Source organism: Aedes albopictus, chromosome 2, assembly GCF_035046485.1.
Source record: "Aedes albopictus strain Foshan chromosome 2, AalbF5, whole genome shotgun sequence".
NCBI lineage: Eukaryota > Metazoa > Arthropoda > Insecta > Diptera > Culicidae > Aedes > Aedes albopictus.
Genome location: NC_085137.1, coordinates 455,214,712 through 455,234,637, shown reverse-complemented (window position 1 = coordinate 455,234,637; position 19,926 = coordinate 455,214,712). Strand labels below are relative to the sequence as shown.

The window sequence follows — 19,926 nt, the reverse complement described above, 5'->3', positions numbered from 1 at the left end:
GTTTTTTCATTTCCCCGTGTACACGGGGAATCGAAATTACTCAAAATCAAGTTAAAAAGTACGCAAAAAGTAGTACTGCTGGAAGACTGCCGAATTGGATACTTTTCGGTTCTAGTTTTTAAATATATTTTACTCAATGTACCTCTAGTCCGACACAACTGGCTTTTGGGTAAATTGAGACTTGACATTTTCTTTGCTTCCCGCACAGAAAGTATCCAAAATCGAGAGTTGATGATGTACTCGATTTTGGATGAAAATTTATTTCGTAAATATGGCGGGCGCTCGTTGTTTTCAACTGGATGTGTGCATTATTAAGAAATTGGAACATGAATTGGAGGTAAGTTGTGCATTTATGGTTTTTGATTCAATTTGCTATAATTGTTAATTACTTTCAGGACACCCGTACCTCAGAAAACTCGTCAGAAAAGCAAAAATTCGAGGATCTTCAACACCTACCGATTTTACTCTGGAGTGGAAGCAAAAAAACGGAGCGGTAAGGGTATTTAATTTTATAATGAATTGAAATTGTTGAATGTAACTCCAATCTCCTCCACTAAACAGCGTATCCCCAATGATGGCGTTAATGGAAGTAACCAAGGGCCCAATTTCAGCATCGCAGCATCCGAGAGAGCGTCGTCCGAAACCCAGGCAGCATTATAATAATCAAGAAGTGTTAGATTTATAACATGTTTGTATTCATAATGTACACCGTTTCAGCAAGATCGAATAAAAGTGTTTAATTTAAGTTTTAGATTGTCTTCCTCAACAAAAACCCCAATTTTATCGAATAATCTAGCTCCACCAGTTTACTCAATTTTGAGTAGTTTTTATCCAACGATCACTAAATGCGAAACAGTTAAATTCACTCATAATGGAGTTCTTGTGGAATAACTTAATTTTGGGTTTTTGGAAATAACTCAAATTTGACTGGTTTTACTTAGCTGTCAAGTTGGATGAAAAAGACCTAATTTTGAGTTTTTTCATTTCCCCGTGTAAACAAACATGTTTTGACAACCAGTCGCTTGACAGTTCGTACAGTTCGCCCGTTCAAGGGGTTCACCAAAGCGCTCTAATTACACAGTACAAGAGGGGCTTGCCAAAGGGTGAAAACGAAAGTGGTACCGAAAAAAACGATTACTGCTCCGTCTGTATCTTCGTTTGTGGTTCTACCTCGCCACGCTCACAAAGGTCCTTCACGAAATGTCGCTTTGTCTCTAGGGGTGATACACAAATTATGTCACGCTGAAATCGACATTTTTTAACCCCCCCCCCTCCCCCTATGTCACACTTTTTATATGGGACCTCAACATTTTTTTGTATGTTTGATCACGCTCTGCAAAACCCCCCATCCCCCTGATAGCGTGACATAATTTGTGTACGACCCCCTATGTTTTTGATCGCTTGCTAGATCGTTCGAACCGAGCGAAGTTGAGGCAACCTTGGTTGTCCTCATTCACCACAGTCGCTGTAGTCTGCTCTTCTCCCAGATCGCCAAGCAGTCGTCGCATCCAGATCACCTCCTGGCACGTCTCCGTTAGGGCGACGTACTCCGCTTCTAGTGTGGACAGCGTGACACAGTCTTGGCGGCGACTGGCCCACGATCTCGAGACAGCTCCTCCTGAATAAAATAGCACGAAGCCCGTTGTAGACTTCCGCGTCCCAGTGTCACCTGCCCAATTGCTGTCCGAGAATGCCACGAGCTCTTCACTATTGCCACCGAGGTTCAGCTTCCAATCGCGTGTCTTTTTGAGGTAGCGGATTACGAGGCGGATTACCCGCTTGGCTGCCGTCCAGTCGCTCTCAGAAGGTGCACTGAACTTGCGGCCAAGGATAGCAGCACAGTTCATGATGTCAGGGCGTGCGCACACGGCAATATACATTAATGCGCCCACCGCACTTCTGTATTTCGTAATGTCTTTCAAAAGTTCACTGTTCTTCTCATCACGCATCTGCTTTCACTCGCCTCGAAACCCATTTTCTGCAGCACTTCCGTCAGCTTCTCGTTCCAACATCGGGCCGATTGTTTCAGCCCGTAAATGCTCCTGCGCAGCCAGCAAACAAGCTCCTCCTCGCCTTGAACCGTGTATCCCGGTGGCTGACTCATATGGATCTCCTCGCTGATGTTGCCGTACGGATAAGCGGTTCGGACGTCAAGATGCTTCAGTACGAGATTCCTTTTCCCTGCCAACGCCAAGAGAGTCCGCAGAGTGGCATGTCGTGTTACCGGGGTGAACACGTCCCCGAAGTCCACGCCAGGAGTCTGCGTAAATCCCTGCGCCACGATTCGGCCTTTGTAGCGCACGATCTCGTTGGCTTCATTCCGCTTGAGTTTGTAAACCCATCGGCTTCCGACGAGCTTCTTGCCTTTGGGAAGTCGAGCTAGTTCCCAAGTGCCATTTTTCTTGTGCGATGCCATCTCACTGTCCATGGCGGCCTTCCAGGAATCTCGTTCCGGACAAGCCATCGCCTCCTCGAAAGTAACCGGTTCGAACTCCGAATGCACTGCTACACCAACGACGAAATCCGATAAACGGGTGGGTAACACGCCCCGCGTCCGGCGGCCTGATTGCCGAACACCTTCCACTTGGACCGATCGTGCTTCTTCCTCATATCCTTCTTCGTCCGGTTCTTCCTCCTCCTGCTTACACGCAAGTGACGAGAAATACGTCACAAAACACTCACATACTTACACAAACGTTCTGTATATAGGGCTGTTTGCAGTTCAGAAGGAATTTCTCGGCCTATCTTGATGCATGGGAAATTTTTTGCCTGAATCGCCGAAGAAACCGTTTTTCTCAAGGTTTTTCTTCCATCGCAGTACGCAGTTGCGAAGCAATGCGACAATTCAAATGGCAGTCACTGTAGAAAGTTTCTGCCACGAATCGCTCAAGAAGTTTCTTGGGCGATTCCTTTTGAACTCGAAACTGCGCTTTGAGCTGCAAGTTCGTCGGTGCTGCAAGCTGCGATGCGACGGCGGTCAGACGTCAAACTCGTTTTGACATCGACTTTTACATTGACAGTGCTTTTTAGTTGGGTTTTGCCCAAGGTTTTGCCCCAATCAGCGAACATTCAACTATCGAGACAACCCAAGAGCTGTCAACGAACGAATCGGGACTGTACCTATTTATGGTGACTGTTGATTTTTTTTTTGTTCTCAAGAAATCTGAAAACCTCTATTATTCAGCTCTAATTACACCTCATCATGTGATTCCCACTGCCAGTCTATCACATCGTCAGTGTCTATACCTGTCAAACACCGCCTCGCCATCTGTCAAAAAACTTCGTCAAATTTTGCCCCTCGTGTTGTTGGCTGCTTCTTTTTGCTCGCTGGCCTGCCATTCACTCGCGAGATCGGAATCGGAGACCTTCTGCTGCTTGCTAGCTGGGGTATGCGTCGTGTGAGTGTGTGTCGAAAGCATCCGCGGAATCCCGAACCTACGGACTGAGGAGACTGATTGTATCATCGCCAGAAAAATAAAAGTGTAGTGTGCCGTGAAAATTCGCGAAAAACTTCGCCGCCGTCGTCGGTTTTCTCGGTAGATTTTCGTTCGTCCACCATCATCAGGATTACGTGAAAAGCATCCCCGAAAGTGGAGGGTTAGTGAGCGAGATTAGTGTGGAAATTTCTGCGGCAGTGGCTGCCATTTAAATTCACGGGGAAGAGGAATAGGCTCGATCCCGAGTACAGTTTTGTGCACAGGGGGAATCGAGGAGCTCCAGCAGTAGGGGCAGCTGTGGATTTCTATCCAGGGGAAGGAGCAGCAACTTCCGAGCAGGTAATATCCAGTTCCGGAGGATCTGGCCAAATGGTCGTTCCATCCGCCGAAAGAGAAAGGCAAAACCGAGCTTTCATCATCATGACAGCAGCAAAAGTGTGTGCTGCAACACCACCACCATATCGATGCGGGGAACTTGCTTCGTCAAGTGAACGAAGTCCCCGATGGGGACGGAACGGCCCGCGGGTGGACACCAGCAGTGCGCGGGCGGGGATGTGTGTTATGCAAAACCCTACCCGCTGAACTGCTGCTGCTGCTAACGATAGTGTCGATTGAAGCTGGCTGTGTTGAGAATTTTTCGCTTTAAGAACCGGACCGGAGCAAGGCAAAGCGCAAAAGTCCTTGCTCCGGCGAAACTTTGCCAATCGTCTGCACAAGATCGATGTTAGTGGTGGCTGCTGAGATGACAGCTGGAAGCCCTTGAGGAGAAAGTGCGTGGATTGTTTTGATGAGGGTTTTTACGTTAATCGGAACTCCAGTTCTGGTTTTGCAGATTGAATCCTTTGTTTTGTTCATGAAGAATACAAATGATAAACGATGAAGATTGTGACATGTAATCGAGAACTATTCATTTGATTCGGGTTATCAGATAACGCTAAGTGTCAGACCGCTAGTTATTTTTGCGTAGTTGTGTAATAGAAAAGTCACTCGTGTGTTGACGATTGCATTTGAAGCACAAGAAAATACGGTCATTTGTGTGCTTCTATGAGAGCAAAAGCTGTCGCTGTAGATAGCCGTACATAGTTATAAATTTGTGTCACCTGTGCTCTTATCAGGCATCACATAACCGAGACACTGCAGAAGACTTAGTCTCGATTTCGAATACAGAGCAATCTGCAGACAATCCTACTTCTGGTTGAAATAATTATCGAATAATGTAAAAAAAAAATAATTAACTGCAGTGTGACCCTTTTTCAACATTAGCTGAGGACATTGCATAGAGGCACATTTATCACAATAGTGCGCCTAATTTCTAAAGGAATCTCTGGAGAAATTCATAGAGGAACCTAGGAAAAAATCTTTAGAGGCATCTGTGGAAGAATTCATAGAGAAGTATCTAAAAAATCCCAAGAGGAATCACTGGACGAATTCTGCAGACATTTCTGGAAGAATTCTTGAAAAAAGTTCTGTAGAAATTATCCGAGAAATTACAGGAGCAACCCCTACATGAATTCCTGAATTAATCACGCATGTAATTTCTGCTAAAACCTGTGCAGGAATTCCCGGATAAATCTCTTGAGTAATTTCTGAAGAAATCCATACTGTAATCTACAAAAAAAATCCCTGAAGGTATCCTGGATAAACTCCTAGAGTAATTCCTAGAAGAATCATAGAAATTCCTGTTGAAATCACTGAAGGAATTACTGCTACGATTCCAGCTGAAATTCCTGGAGACATCCGAAACGGAAGAGCCAATTGCAGGCGTATCTTGTTTTGTCTAATTCAACCCGGCAGCGGTCGCGTCGTGTATTGAGTACACGCATCATGAAAAAAAGCATGCTTGTGGTACACAGCGTGAGCGTGGTGTCGCTGAGGGTGGCCAAAGACGCGACTGGTAGAGGGAATTCCTTACGGCATTATTTTTGCTGCCGGTTTTTCTTCTCTCGTTAAAGCTAAGTTTCTTGCTCCCAAGTAGAGCGCTCAAGTAAAGTTCCCCCTTTTTCCGTAAGTAGTTTTGACATTTGTTTAACTGAGAGCATTTTAACGAAACGATCCTGTAAGAAGGATGTGAAGAAAAGGGCACCAACAAGGGGTTTCCAACTAAATTGATTACCTGTCACTACTGAAAAAAATACTCTGACTACTTATTGATTACCGTGATTACTATGATTACTTATTGATTGCCAAGATTACTATTGATTACTCAAAATTACTTCAGATTACTCAGATTACTTCTGATTACCATGATTTGATTACTTTGCTTACTTATGATTACTTATTGATTACCAAGATTACTATTGATTACTCAACATTACTACTGATTACTCAGATTAACTATGATTATCATATGATTACTTTGTTTGGTTATATCATTGATTACCTAGTTAATTATATTTGATTGCCATTGATTACATCTACCATTGATTACCTCGGAGTATTACTGATTACTTCTGATTACCATGATTACTTGTGATTACCTTGATTACTTATTGATTACCAAGATTACTATTGATTACTTCTGATTACTCAGATGATTGATGATTACCTTGATTACTTATGATTATTTATTGACTACCAAGATTACTATTGATTACTTAAGAATACTACTAATTACTCAGATTACCCATGATTATCATATGATTACTTTGTTAGGCCATACCGTTAATTACCTAGTTGATTACATTTGATTACCATTGATTACATCTGATTATTATTGATTACATCTAATTATCATTGATTGCATTTGATTACCATTGATTACTTCGGATTACCATGATTACTTGTGATTACTTAATTACTCAGAGAAATCGAAATTAATCATTGATTACCGTCAGTGTACCAGTAGCCGCTCATGACCCAATAGCCGCTCACTGTTGCAAAAAACAAGTTTTCACGCATAAATACCCCCTTTTCGTCGCTGATATTCTTGGACAATATAAATCAAATGAGAGCAAAGCCATTTTATGCAATATTTACTAAATAACATAAATTTTAAAAACAAAATAGTAGAATTTTTTGAGCGGCTATTGGACTCAAAAAAGCTGTAGGAAATTTTATGTGTTCCAATAACCGCTCACGCAAAAAAATACGTGAAAATTGTAAAAACTGTCGATTTTAGTACACAGTGTATTCAATCACTATTATACACTCCCGCTGAATAGGAAAAAAATAATTGTAAAAACCTAAGAGTTGCAAAAAAATCATTTTTCCGCAAAAGTCTATTTAAAAGATGGCATACATTTGTCCGTGAGCGGAATTAGGACCACTTTGGTCTCACACAAATTGTAATAAAATCATACTTTTATGAAAAGTTCTACATAAGTCTTGTTTTGTATCTGATTGTACTTAGATTAAACTAACTTAAAATGCAAAAACATTACAAATTGGCTTACCAGTCATTTAACAGATGATGTTTTTCTGCAAAACTGGCCTTAGATGAGCGGAATCTGGTACCCTGATGGTACTTGCCACTAAAATTTTTTTTGGAAACCCCTTGGGCACAAGGTTGTTTACGATTTGGACTTATGCCTGGTTTAGACCAGGGGACTGTTATGGTCTTCTTATTTTCTTACTCAGCATTAAAACTATGCTGCTGTGTTGAAAGATAAGTTGTCAGCTTGAGCCGCAGTCAAGGATGGGAACACTCACTTGCAAAGAGTTACACTCACTTGCAGTTTTCTCAGCTCAGAAGCGTGCACTCAAAAAACGATGTATGGACGACTTTTGTCTTGTGATTTTGTCTAAAAGTTTGCCGAATAGAGTAGGGGTCGCACACGCATACCGAATTCATGAGTGAGCTGCGAAGGCAACTCTCCACGAGGTGAATGTAATTTACACTCAGCTCGTGGAGAGTCGCTTTCAAAGCTCTGTCACGACTTTGGGATTCGTGAGCGACCGCTACTCTATTCGACAAAGTTTGAGACAAAACCACAAGGCAAAAGTATAGACACTATAGATTCCATAGACTCGCGGAGGCGAAGACAACTGTAGCCAAACGAACTGTCAGTTTGTGTAGCCAAACGAGCATGACATCACGATTTCAATAGCAACAATGGATTGCGTGACGTCATATTCGCTCGGTACACTCTAAATTCACGGCAAAACACACTGAAATCGTATTCCTCAACCATGTCTCCGCGAGTCTATGGAATCTATAGTGTCTATAGGCAAAAGTCGTTCATACATCGTTTCTTGATTGCACGCTTCAGAGTTGAGAAAATAGCAGGTGAGTGTAATCTTTGCAAGTGAGTTTTCCCATCCCTGGCCGCAGTTATGTTGGCTACGAAAACATTGCATTGGTGGGATAGGGATGCCACTTCCTTTGTTTAGACAGTGCAAGTGACTTGATTCCACAGTCAGTTGAAAGAGCTCAATTGAATGCGAATTGAACGTGTAAACACCATCATTCATCTCACTTGAGCAACTCACTTGACTTGAAAGAAAGTTGAACATGTTGATCTTTTTCATGCAAGTCAAACGAAATCATCTCACTTGCCCCGTCTAAACCTGCGATCCATGTGAGTTGAATTCAAGTCATCTGTCAAAGGCGATAAATTCAATTCAGTTTGCAGTTTGGGTAATGCACGAGTTGAACAATGTAAACACTTGCTTCAACTGAAATGCATTCAAGAGCATTGCAAGTGGACATCCAAGTCATTTGCTTAGTCTGAACACGTCATTCTATTAGATAAAACATGTTTGAGAAATTTGCAACTCAGATGCTCGTTTTAATTGAACAGTCTAAACCAGGCATTAAAGAAATTTCGTTCGTTTCCTCAGGAAATGTTATTGAAATTAAAATGTATTTTTTCGCGCGCGTGTTGGGAAAAAAGATTCAATTTATAACTTTTGGGTGGGCTTCTGGTATTACAGCGAGCACTATGGTTAGGGACTCTGATGGTCACTTTATGGAGTTCTTGAAAAAATACTTATTCACGGGGAATTTAATGGAAATTTAATGAAGATCCGTGGTATTCCGTAAGAAGGTTTTTCTTTGGGATTTCTCAGAAAATCTTCTTGAAATTCTTCTTGGTGTTTCACCGGAAAATCCACCAAGAGTTCACCGGGGATTCTCATAAAATGTCTTTGAGATTTTAATTGAAGTTCTACTAAAAATTTCTCCATGAGTTCCTTATAATGTTGTTTCCAGAATTTAATAGCATGGGATCTTCTAGGAGTTCTTTCAGGGTTTTCTCCAGAGGTGTTTTCTAAGATTCTACCAGGTTTTTTTTTCGAATTATCCTCCAATAATTTCAACCGGGATTTCTCTAATATTTTTTTTCCGGGGTTCACTCAGTTTTTTTATTCTGAGATTCCCGCATGAATTCAAAGAGTTCCTTCTAGGATTTCTACAGGAATGCATTCTAAGATTTCTCCAGGAGTGTTTTCTAAAATAGAACTATGTATTTGGTAATCCTCTAGGTTTTCTCTGGGCGTTTCTTTATATGAATCCTGAAGGAATTCTTTTTGGGATTGCTTCAGGAAATTGTTTATTAGATTTATCTGGGAAATCCTTCCTCCAGCAACTTCTTCCGGGATTCCTCCAGAAGCTCCTTCTAGGTATCCTCTAGGAGTAACTTTATGGGCCTGAAATTCCTCCGGAGATTTCTTCGAAGATTGCTCCAGGAATTCCTCCAAAGATTCCTCCAGGAATTCATTTGGAGATTCCTCCAGGAATTTCTAGAACTTCCCCGGGAATCCCCGGAGAGATTCCTGAGGAATTTCCCGCAGGAATCCCCGAAGGAATTTCTGGAGCAATCACCGGAGAATCTTCTGGAGCAAATCTCCCGAAATTTCTTCTGAGATTTCATTAATAATTCCTCCGGAGATTCTTCCAAAAATTCCTCCGGAGATTCCTCCAGGAATTCCTCCGGAGATTGCTCAAATAATTCCTCCTGAGATTCCTCCAGGAATTCCTCCAGAGATTCCTCCGGGAATTCTTCCGGAGATTCTTTCGGAGATCCCTCCAGGAATTCCTCCGGAAATTCCTCCAGGATTCCTCCAGAAATTCCTACAGAGATTCCTCCTGGAGTTCCTCCGGAGATTCTTCCAAAACATCCTCCGGAGATTCCTCCAGGAATTCCTCCGGAGATTGCTCAAATAATTCCTCCGGAGATTCCTCCAGAAATTCCTCCGGAGATGCCTCCAGAAATTCCTCCGGAGATTCCTCCAGGAATTCCTCCGGAGATTCCTCCAGGAATTCCTCCGGAGATTCCTCCAGGAATTCCTCCGGAGATATCGAAATTCTAAGTACAATTTAGTTTTTAGTTTTTTTTTGCGACGAAAAAAATTTCATGTTTTTTAGTCCCTTACAATTTAGGTGTTCCACCGGAAAATCCACCACGAGTTCACCGGGGATTCTCATAAAATGTCTTTGTGATTTTCATAAGAAGTTCTACTGAAAATCCCTCCTTAAGTTCCTTATATGTAATGTTTTTCCAGGATTTAATAGCATAGGATCTTCTAGGAGTTCCTTCAGGGTTTTCTCCACAGGTGTTTTCTAAGATTCTACCAGGAGTTTTTTTTTTCGAACTATCCTCCAATAATTTCAACCGGGATTTCTCCAATATTTTTTCCGGGGTTCACTCAGATATTTATTCGGAGATTCCCGCAGGAATTCCAAGAGTTCCTTCTAGGATTTCTACACGAATGCATTCTAAGATTTCTCCATGAGTGTTTTCTAAAATAGAACTATGTATTTGGTAATCCTCTAGGTTTTCTCTGGGCGTTTCTTTATATGAATCCTCAAGGAATTCTTTTTGGGATTGCTCCAGGAAATTGTTTATTAGATTTATCTGGGAAATCCTTCCTCCAGCAACTTCTTCCGGGATTCCTCCAGAAGCTCCTTCTAGGTATCCTCTAGGAGTAACTGAAATTCCTCCGGAGATTTCTTCAAAGATTGCTCCAGGAATTTCTCCAAAGATTCCTCCGGAGATTCCTCCAGGAATTCCTCCGGAGATTCCTTCAGGAATTCCTCTGGAGATTCCTTCAGGAATTCCTCCGGAGAGTCCTCCAGGAATTCCTCCGAAGATTCCTCCAGGAATTCCTCCGGAGATTCCTCCAGGAATTCCTCCGGAGATTCCTCCAGGAATTCCTCCGGAGATTCCTCCAGGAATTCCTCCGGAGATTCCTCCAGGAATTCCTCCGGAGATTCCTCCAGGAATTCCTCCGGAGATTCCTCCAGGAATTCCTCCGGAGATTCCTCCAGGAATTCCTCCGGAGATTCCTCCAGGAATTCCTCCGGAGATTCCTCCAGGAATTCCTCCGGAGATTCCTCCAGGAATTCCTCCGGAGATTCCTCCAGGAATTCCTCCGGAGATTCCTCCAGGAATTCCTCCGGAGATTCCTCCAGGAATTCCTCCGGAGATTCCTCCAGGAATTCCTCCGGAGATTCCTCCAGGAATTCCTCCGGAGATTCCTCCAGGAATTCCTCCGGAGATTCCTCCAGGAATTCCTCCGGAGATTCCTCCAGGAATTCCTCCGGAGATTCCTCCAGGAATTCCTCCGGAGATTCCTCCAGGAATTCCTCCAGAGATTCCTCCAGGAATTCCTCCGGAGATTCCTCCAGGAATTCCTCCGGAGATTCCTCCAGGAATTCCTCCGGAGATTCCTCCAGGAATTCCTCCAGGAATTCCTCCAGGAATTCCTCCAGAAATTCCTCCTGAAATTCCTCCAGGAATTCCTCCGGAGATTCCTCCAGGAATTCCTCCGGAGATTCATTCGGAGATTCCTTCAGGAATTGCTCCGGAGATTCCTTCAGGAATTCCTCCGGAGATTCCTTCAGGAATTCCTCCGGAGATTCCTTCAGGAATTCCTCCGGAGATTCCTTCAGGAATTCCTCCGGAGATTCCTTCAGGAATTCCTCCGGAGATTCCTCCAGGAATTCCTCCGGAGATTCCTCCAGGAATTCCTCCGGAGATTCCTCCAGGAATTCCTCCGGAGATTCCTCCAGGAATTCCTCCGGAGATTCCTCCAGGAATTCCTCCGGAGATTCCTCCAGGAATTCCTCCGGAGATTCCTCCAGGAATTCCTCCGGAGATTCCTTCAGGAATTCCTCCGGATATTCCTTCAGGAATTCCTCCGGAGATTCCTTCAGGAATTCCTCCGGAGATTCCTTCAGGAATTCCTCCGGAGATTCCTTCAGGAATTCCTCCGGAGATTCCTTCAGGAATTCCTCCGGAGATTCCTTCAGGAATTCCTCCGGAGATTCCTTCAGGAATTCCTCCGGAGATTCCTTCAGGAATTCCTCCGGAGATTCCTTCAGGAATTCCTCCGGAGATTCCTTCAGGAATTCCTCCGGAGATTCCTTCAGGAATTCCTCCGGAGATTCCTTCAGGAATTCCTCCGGAGATTCCTTCAGGAATTCCTCCGGAGATTCCTTCAGGAATTCCTCCGGAGATTCCTTCAGGAATTCCTCCGGAGATTCCTTCAGGAATTCCTCCGGAGATTCCTTCAGGAATTCCTCCGGAGATTCCTTCAGGAATTCCTCCGGAGATTCCTTCAGGAATTCCTCCGGAGATTCCTTCAGGAATTCCTCCGGAGATTCCTTCAGGAATTCCTCCGGAGATTCCTTCAGGAATTCCTCCGGAGATTCCTCCAGGAATTCCTCCGGAGATTCCTCCGGAGATTCCTCCAGGAATTCCTCCGGAGATTCCTCCAGGAATTCCTCCAAGAATTCCTCCAGGAATTCCTCCAAGAATTCCTCCAGGAATTCCTCCAAGAATTCCTCCGGAGATTCCTCCAGGAATTCTTCCGGAGATTCCTCCAGGAATTCCTCCGGAGATTCCTCCATGTGGGCTTCGTGGCCGAGCGGTTAGCGGCGGCAGTCGTTTGGGTGTCTCGTAAGCTTCGGAGTGTGGGTTCGATTCCCGCTCCAGTCGGGGGAAACTTTTCGTAGAACGGAAAATTCTCCACTGGGCCACTGGGTGTTATATGTGTTGTCCGTTGTCGTATGTTTGTAATGTTCAGTCTGTAGAGGCCGCAAGGTCGAAGACGGTGTAATTGTCTTTTTTAAATTCCTCCGGAGATTGCTCAAATAATTCCTCCTGAGATTCCTGCAGGAATTCTTCCTGAGGCCTACTTATTTGCAAATTGGAAATGTTAAAAGCTCATTGTTGAAAAATGATCGTTCTAGCTAAGGAATGATCGTGTGAAAATTTGAAGTTAGTATCTCAAGGCTAAGTCGTACTTCAAGGGGCCTAAAGTTGTCAAAAAATGGTATGGGACTAAAAACATGATTTTTTTTTTGTCGAAAAAAAAAAAAACATTTCCATTTTTTGCAAAACAAGGAACGCCCTACTCCCGAGATTCCTCCAGAAATTCTTTCGGAGATTCTTTCAATTCTTGTGCGGCTCCGTGGTCGTGCGGCTAGGGTCACCAAGCTCTTAGTCGCATCGTGCTGAGGAGCGCGGGTTCGATTCCCGCCGCAGCTGTCAGGGAAAGTTTTCGGCTGTGCCACTGGGCGTTGCATGCTAGTCCGTTGTCTAGTGTCGTGCTTCCTTCAAAGAGCGAAAAGCTCACTGGAAGCATTGAACGTGTCCGTGTCTTTTTTCTTTTTTTCTTTAATTTCTTCGGAGATTCCTCCTGGAATTCCTCCAGAGATTCCTCCAGGAATTCCTCCGGAGATTCCTCCAGGAATTCCTCCGGAGATTCCTCCAGGAATTCCTCCGGAGATTCCTCCAGGAATTCCTCCGGAGATTCCTCCAGGAATTCCTCCGGAGATTCCTCCAGGAATTCCTCCGGAGATTCCTCCAGGAATTCCTCCGGAGATTCCTCCAGGAATTCCTCCGGAGATTCCTCCAGGAATTCCTCCGGAGATTCCTCCAGGAATTCCTCCGGAGATTCCTCCAGGAATTCCTCCGGAGATTCCTCCAGGAATTCCTCCGGAGATTCCTCCAGGAATTCCTCCGGAGATTCCTCCAGGAATTCCTCCGGAGATTCCTCCAGGAATTCCTCCGGAGATTCCTCCAGGAATTCCTCCGGGGATTCCTCCAGGAATTCCTCCGGAGATTCCCCCAGGAATTCCTCCGGAGATTCCTCCAGGAATTCCTCCGGAGATTGCTCAAATAATTCCTCCTGAGATTCCTGCAGGAATTCCTCCTGAGGCCTACTTATTTTCAAATTGGAAATGTTAAAAGCTCATTGTTGAAAAATGATCGTTCTAGCTAAGGAATGATCGTGTGAAAATTTGAAGTTAGTATCTCAAGGTTAAGTGGTCCTTCAAGGGGCCTAAAGTTGCCAAAAAATGGTATGAGACTAAAAACATGTTTTTTTTGTCGAAAAAATACGCCATTCTATTAAAAGCGATGATTTCAGGACCCTATAGCGCCAAAAATGTACTTAGAATTTCGATAACTCTTCTCGTTTTTGAGTTATTAACAAAAAACAACCGAAAATATGCATTTTTGTCCATTATTTTGGATCTCGAAGGAAACCTTCACTGTTTTGCTCAATAACTTAAAAACGAGTAGAGATATCGAAATTCTAAGTACATTTTAGTTTTTAGTTTTTTTTTCGACGAAAAAAAATCATGTTTTTTTAGTCCCTTACAATTTTTGAGAACTTTAGGCCCCTTGAGGGACCACTTAGCCTTGAGATACGGACTTCAAATTTTTATACGATCATTCCTTAACTGATATGATCGTTTTCCAACAACGAACTTATAACATTTCCAATTTTTGCAAAATAAGGAACGGCATACTCCGGAGATTCCTTCAGGAATTCATCCGGAGATTCCTCCTGGAATTCCTTCGGAGATTCCTCCAGGATTTCCTTCGGAGATACCACCCGGAATTCCTAGAGGTGTTTCAGCAGAAACTTTTGGAGTAGGGTCAGTTGTCCAACGCTCTCAAATTCATCCTATTTGAATACAAGCGATTACGGCACCGAATGATTCCGTTTTTTTTGTTTTCTTGCTTGCTTACTTCTAACAAAAAAAAAATAAAAAATAAGAAACAAAACAAACAGCGTTTCAATCCTTTGTTTTTCGTAGGATGAAAATGGGAGTTCTAGAAATAATTCATTGAAGATTTATATAAGGAACACAACGAGGGCTCCCAAAAATGCGTCTGGGGGATGTCCAGAAGAAATTGCTGAATGATAAGCAGAAGAAACATCTGGCGAAATCCCAGAAGCAACTCGTAGAGGATTCCTAGTGAGAAATTCTGGAGAAATTGTTCGGATGTTCGGATTCGCGACTAAAACTTACGTGGTGAATTGGGTTCGGAACGAAACTGCGCTGTTCATTAGCTCACTGATTTGTTTACGCAATAACACGGTAGATGCGATTTGGTTGGAAGTTTGTATTTGACTACCTCTAGTTTGATTTCTGGTTGTTTTCATATGTACATATAGGATCAGTGTAGAACATTCAGGAAGAAAACGAATATTGCCGAGCTTAAGGCCTTTTCGACTGATCGTGGCTCACCTACCGATACGAGTGATAAGGAGATGGCAAAAATAATGTGCTTAAAAAGGGTAACTACTGCTGGACACTGGACACTCAGACAAATCTTTCCAACTGGACAAAGACCAAAAGAAATCCTACAAATTACTCCAAGAGAAAATTTGGATGAGCCCCAGCAGGATTTCCTGGAAAAATACCAGAAGAAACTCGTTGAAGGATCTCAGAAGAAACTCCTGATGAAATTTTATTCTAATAACTTTGTTAACCGTTTTTTTCCCTAGAGTGGGCATTGTTTACGAAATATGATTGTCAAATTAAAAAAAGTATCATTATTCATCGAAAATCCCTACCTCAGTAAATTTGGAGTTACGCCACTGTACCCAAATAACTCGTTTTAGTTTTTATTTGGAGTCTGTTCCAGTTGGTGAATTTAAATTAATTTTCACTTAAACTTGACAGTTCGATAATTATTTCCTTAGGAGAACTGTCAAGTTTAAGTTTCGAACTGTCAAATGTAGGTAAAAATAAATTTCAATTCGTCAGTTGTAACCGACCCTTAATTCATATTTTTTTCTAAAAAAATCATTGGGCCCAGATGTTTTGACGATTCTTAAAGGGGGTCGCCATCCCAAAAACGTTGGGAACCCCTGCTGTAGAACATAACTGCATCCCAATAGGAACCCTCGGGAAACCTCACATACCCCTACACACCAATTGTCTGTTCGTTTTTTTTTGTCACAGGCAGAACAGCAGAACTCTCTCGGTAGCTACGGAAATAGGTTTTACTGAGGCCCAGTACACCAATTGTTAAAAACCCATGCAAAAGGTAAATAATCCATTTTTGCTGTATTCAGTTGTTCTAATTTCGTGGAAAAATACCGAACTCCGCATTGAAAATTGTGTATAGGGATATCTATAGAAGAATCCTGAAGGAATCTCCAAAGGAATTCGGAATTCTTGGACAAGTTATTGGAATAATTCATAGTGAAAAACCTGAGCACACTGATAGAGAATTCAGAGGATTGCTAGAAAAAATCCCACATGAATCCCCGGTAGAATTTGTGGAAAATCCCAGCAGAAATTCCTGAAAGAATCCATTGCAAAATCACTAGAAAAATTCCTGAATAAATCCACGGAATATTTCTAGACGGAATCATTGAAGAGTCCTGCAGAAATACTAGCAAGGATTGCTGAAGGAATCACAGAAAAAAAAAACTTCTAGAAGTATCCCAAGAGGAATGGTTAAAAAAATCATTAGGGAAATATCTTACTTACCTTACCGGTCAGACTATGGCCTGAGTGAGTGTCCTCTGCTGTGCGTAGGAGCTGTCTCCATTCTACCTTAGATAATAATTAATTATCTAAGATTCTGCTCAGTCTATGGCTGCGTGTGTCCAGTTCCGAACTCTGCGAAGGGCTCGCAGATCGTCCTCCACTTGATCGACCCAGCTAGCTCGTCGCGTACCACGTCTTCTTGTACCGGTCGGATGACTCGAGAACCATTTTGTTCGGGTTGCTATCCGACATCCTAATGACGTGACCCGCCCATTGTATCCTCCCAATTTTCGCGGTGTGGACGATGGTTGGTTCTTTCAGCAGCTGATACAACTCGTGGTTCATTCGTCTACTCCAAGTCCCGCCTTCCATATGCACTCCGCTGTAGATGATTCGCAACACCTTCTGTTTGAAAATTCCAGGGATTCGTTGCTTCTCTGCGCGTAGAGTTAATGCTTCGTGCTCATAGAGGACGACCGGTCTAATCAGCGTTTTGTAGATAGTTAACTTCGTGTGACGGCGAACTTTATTCGATCGTAGAGCTCTGTGGAGTCCAAAGTAAGCTCGATTTTCCTGCCACAATGCGTCTCTGAATTCTCTGCTGGTGTCGTTGTCGACGGTCACCAGTGAGCCCAAGTAGGGTAAATCGGGGTAGTTTGGCCACCCTAAGCAAAAGTCGTTTAAACATGCAGAAAACAACGATAAATCTCTCGTTTATCGTATGATCATGATGATTCTGATAATACTACGCAAGACACATGAAAATATCAAAGTCAATTCGTGTTTATATGTTAAAAAAAGATTTTTGAAAAAAGTATGATTATTGCGTCGATTTTAAACCGTCGGGGTAATTTGAGCACCCTATTTTTAATGAAGATTTTTTTTTGCCTAATGTAACACAAACTTAATATGCACCGATATACATTGAATTGTAGTGTGTCAGCTTGATGTATACAGAAAATAACCTTATTTTAAAGCTATCTAATGTATTTGAACAACATGAGTCTTATGAGGTGTTTTTATTCAGCCCTCTTCGGGGTAATTTGGCCAACGTTTTTCAATTTTATTTTTCTAATTTACTGTGGGCTCAAACTAATTCGTTCTAACGTTTCAATGGCTCCCATATCAGACCAGTAGTAGAGCTGTTGGTTGATTTGTTAAAAATATTACATTTTAGGTAATTTTTATGAGGTGCTCAAATTGCCCCATTGGCCAAATTACCCCGACTACCCCTACACGAATACTTCAACCGCCTCGATTTCATCACCGTCGATATAAATTCGGGGTGACGGGCGTGGACCTTCTGCTATAGAACATCATGTTGAGCAGCAAGCTCTGTCCCAATGTCACAAATTTCCCAAATGAAGGAAAAAGTGCCTCTGGAGCCGACCTACTGAAACTCTGTCCCAGCTAAGAACAACAAGATCTATGCAGCAGGATTCCTACTTATGGTTGATAGGTATTGATAAAATTATGAACTTGGCTGAATATTTTGTCATTAATGGTTCCTGTAACATGTGATATCGAACAAAGCTAGTTACGAAACGTTTTAGGTACAGATTAATCATCCGTAATTTTATCAACAACCTCGTTTTTGCACTCATCAAGTCATGTGCGGCGGTGGCGACGGCGGCGTATGCACACATCCATCGTGCATCTGCGTTTGGTTTTCCAAACAACCTCCGAGTGCGATTTATATCTTTATCAGCTGTCAAGTGGTTTACCGTTTGTCGGGTCTGTGTCCATCAGTAGAAGTGCTAGTTTCAGACATTCTCGTGTTTACTCCCAACAGTGCCGAAGGGTGCATCATTGTTATTCGAAAAAAAAGAAAAAAAAACAGTTGTTAAGAATGTCCTCTCGCCGTCATTGCAATTTGCGATTCGTAGAAAGAATAATTTAATTTTACGCTTCATCTTAGAGCGACCGATGCGAGTGCATCGTCCCTCCTCGATGAATGACAATAACGAATAGTGACCGTAAATTTTACAGTTGTCGCTACGTAAAGACGTATGACTCAAATAATAGGGCATTTCAGCTCGATCAACGATCATTACACATTCGAATCAAAAACCGATCGTCTTTATCAATTCATAGGCATTCATTAACTTTATCGACTACTTCCGTTCGTGTCTGTCTTAGCATATTGCATGGGAGTAAGCTTTAAATACATGCGGTTTGCAATGAAGATTTATTGTATTTTGCTTCAACTGATGGAAATTCCTTAGTCTTGGATTGCATCAGCAACTCTAGAGAAGATGTGACTGATATTTGTTCTTCTGTCTATCCTCACTAGGGTGCCTGTACCAGTTATCGCACTACCTAAGAAAAACTATTTCTACAAAAATAAGAAGAAGACCGACGAATGTAAACAATAAGTCAAATGATTGATTTGTTTCAATACTTTACAGGAAAAATATAGAAACAGAGCCAAAACTACTTTTAGTATTTATTACGGCGTGTGCCAATGATAGGAACCCTGTACCAGTTATGGACACATTTGTTAATTTGGGTTCCACTTCGCACTATTTACATGTATTCCTTATGGGAGTTGCCATAACTGGTACACTATGTCGAAATAGGGTGCAAGGAGGCCGAAAAGTTAAGGAAAATGATTTATTTCTGCCATAATTTGAGCAAATTGTGAAGTTTGAATGATTGCAATCATCTTTTGTGATCGTGATCTGTTGTTCACGATTTTTGTCTTGTTGATTTGTATCTTTGAAGGTTGAAAATCAACTATGGCGAATTTGAGGTACTATAGCCATAACAGGTACACTGAGCCTATTTCAGATTTCTAACACGTACCTACTGGGGAATCCCGCAAACGTTTGCCCATCAATAATTGATACGTTGCGTTGCTGGATTGCGACCGGGTTCCAAGGCTTGTCGTAAAAGAATATCAGTTTTCGTTTCATTTTGGGTGAGTAAACATTTTTTCTTGTTTCAATATGTATGTACCGTAAACGCACCATACTTTGCGTACCTATTGCCTTACTTTGCGCACTTTTCAAAAAATCGTCATAAAATATTGGTTGATTATAACGAAAACCTTTATTCCTAGTAAGTGATTGTGGGCATATATAAAACATATGAATTTAGAACATACTGGTTTTGAAGGAGTAAGGCTCACAAAGAAATCGCAGTGTTCAGCACTGCGCAAAGGTTGATCACTACACGGTACAATATAGATATAGGTTTTTGAACTATGTATATCACTTTTCTTCAATCACTACTCGCTTATGACTCATTCCAATGTTGTGTGATTAGTAGTCGGTAGTGAGACAGTTTAGACTGGTATAAACTGAATAATTTAAAGCCTATTAATTTACATCTCAGTACTAATTCAAAGGAGTTAATCTACAGTGTGTAAAACAATCAGCTTATTGCTGCTAATCACGACCAGTGCGGTGGCTTGATTAGATTTCACCAGCAATTCGTCCAAGAATTCTGCCTTAAATTATTGCAGAAATTCCTTCAGGAATTCTTTTTTGGATTTCTATAATTTTACAGGAGTTTCTTTGGGAATTAGGACAAAATTTGCTAACGCCGTTCCCCCAGGGATTCTCTTGTGGAGTCTTTCAGTGATTCCTTTTTAGGAGTTCCCTTTAGAATATTTCCTGGCGTTTCTTCTGGAATTTGCCCAGGGATTCCGTCAAGAGTTACACAGTACCTTCAGGAGTTTACTCGGGTGTTCTTTAAGGTGACTTGGTGCATCACAGAATTTTCATAGGAATCATTGACTTTTTAATTTTCAATGATTGTTTGCCTCGCGTTTTTGAAGTGATAAAAAACGGGCAATTCTGCAGTCAC

At 42.2% G+C, this 19,926-nt stretch overlaps 2 protein-coding genes and 1 long non-coding RNA gene across 9 annotated transcripts in view; 2 read left to right on the top strand and 1 right to left on the bottom strand.

Annotated features, from left to right (window-relative positions):
- Positions 1 to 19,926, top strand: part of LOC109398102 (mitoferrin) — a 367,824-nt gene that overhangs the window by 259,265 nt on the left and 88,633 nt on the right. Inside the window, exon 1 of one of the 7 annotated variants that reach the window (XM_062853923.1) lies at positions 3,337 to 3,776. The exons of 5 other annotated variants lie outside the window; for them this stretch is intronic. The gene's annotated coding sequence lies outside the window, so the exon portion shown is untranslated. Of the gene's footprint in view, positions 1 to 3,336; positions 3,777 to 18,903; positions 19,037 to 19,926 lie in introns of those variants that run through there. One more of the 7 variants, XM_029877674.2, reaches the window with a different exon arrangement.
- Positions 24 to 745, top strand: LOC109410255 (uncharacterized). The gene is made up of 3 exons (XR_009997287.1): positions 24 to 337; positions 396 to 493; positions 562 to 745. It is a non-coding gene; the product is annotated as an uncharacterized LOC109410255 (long non-coding RNA).
- Positions 1,919 to 19,926, bottom strand: part of LOC134286925 (uncharacterized) — a 76,231-nt gene continuing 58,223 nt past the window's right edge. The window contains exon 3 of the mRNA XM_062848624.1: positions 1,919 to 2,638. Coding sequence (XP_062704608.1) covers positions 1,919 to 2,638 — 720 coding nt within the window. The remainder of the gene's footprint in view (positions 2,639 to 19,926) is intronic.